General features: G+C 58.7%; 1 protein-coding gene across 1 annotated transcript in view; it reads right to left on the reverse strand.

Annotated features, from left to right (window-relative positions):
• Positions 1–1,344, reverse strand: part of TTC18 (tetratricopeptide repeat domain 18) — a gene marked incomplete at both ends in the record, with an annotated part of 18,222 nt that overhangs the window by 731 nt on the left and 16,147 nt on the right. Inside the window, 3 exons of the mRNA XM_008935371.1 lie at positions 169–284; positions 383–516; positions 1,033–1,158. Coding sequence (XP_008933619.1) covers positions 169–284; positions 383–516; positions 1,033–1,158 — 376 coding nt within the window. The remainder of the gene's footprint in view (positions 1–168; positions 285–382; positions 517–1,032; positions 1,159–1,344) is intronic.

Below are 1,344 nucleotides of genomic sequence, written 5' to 3' on the forward strand. Positions count from 1 at the left end.
GCCCAGGGCAGTGGTGGAGTCCCCACCCCTGGAGGGGTTTCCAAGCCCTGGAGATGTGGTGTGAGGGACACGGGGCATTGGGGAGCTGGGGGAATGGCTGGACTTGATCTCAAAAGTCCCTTCCAACCCAAACACCTCCATGGTTCTAAGAACAATTTGCTTTTGTACCTGCAAGTGTCCAGGCTACCACACTGGATGGCTCCAGGCAACAGGCATCCTCAAAGAACACCTCTGCCTCTTCATAGTGCTGCAGCTCCACAGCCACCACCCCACAGAGCAGCAAGCTGGGGACAGGGGTGGGCAGGTTAACCCTGCAGGTGCCAGGCAGCAGTGGGGGAAGACACCTCCAACCACCCACCCACCCATGGGGAGCGTCCAGCACCTTGGGATGTTCTGGGGGTCCAGAGAAAGAGCCTGCTGGAAGCACTCCTGGGCTTTGGTTGCTTCCTCGAGCAGGAGGCAGAAGGCCCCATAGTCCAGCCAGTACTGGAGGTTGTGCTGGTCCTGAGCTAACCTCTAGACAAAGGAGATCATTGCTGGGGTGAGGACACACAATGGAGTGGGGAGACAACTCTGGAATGAGCACGGATTCCCCCCAGCCCACTCTTGCTGCAGTCAAGCCCTTGTCTCTCACATGCTAGGGTTTCACTTAACTGGGATGATGCTCTGAGCTTCCTTCACCCCACGTGTCCTCCAGCTTCAGCTGACCTCCTCCTAGCCTCCTGCTAGAGGGCCCAGTACCCCCCCGTGCTGACCCAGCACCCCTTTTGGACCAGCTCATCCCATTTCCCCTGTCCTGGAGCCTGAAGTCCTCAAAGACCTGGCCAGGCTCTGTCTCACATCCTCCAGAGAGCAGCATCTCCCTAGAAAATCCCTCACACGTTCAGCCCAAGCATCCTGGCTGGGTTCACCTCCTTCCTTCCTCCCTGCAGAGCAGTTGGGGGTGAGCTGTTGGCACCACAGAGCCCACACTGCTGCCAGAGGGTGCTGGGTGCCAGGGAGATGGGCAGGGAAGAAGAGGGGCTCCTTTACCTGCTGGTGGTAGAGAGATGCCAGCTTGTAGTCCTTGTTGACTTCAGCTTCACGAGCAAAGAGCCAGAGCTGCTCCTGGGTCACACGGCTTGGAGGGGCAGGAGAAGCAGCTTCCTCAGAGAGGAGCTGGTAAGGAAAGAGAGAGAAAGTGTCAGCCCTGGGGAGGGTAAGAGTGGTTCATGTGATCCCAGCACAGCAGCACTCCCCAGGCTGGAACCCACTGTCCCAGCTCCTGTTAGCAGTGGGACACATCCCTGTCATCCCCCAGGGCAACAGCCATTCACAGGCTGGTTTGGGCGGGAGGGGGACTTC

The sequence above is a fragment of the Merops nubicus genome, unplaced genomic scaffold, assembly GCF_000691845.1.
Source record: "Merops nubicus isolate BGI_N331 unplaced genomic scaffold, ASM69184v1 scaffold20622, whole genome shotgun sequence".
NCBI lineage: Eukaryota > Metazoa > Chordata > Aves > Coraciiformes > Meropidae > Merops > Merops nubicus.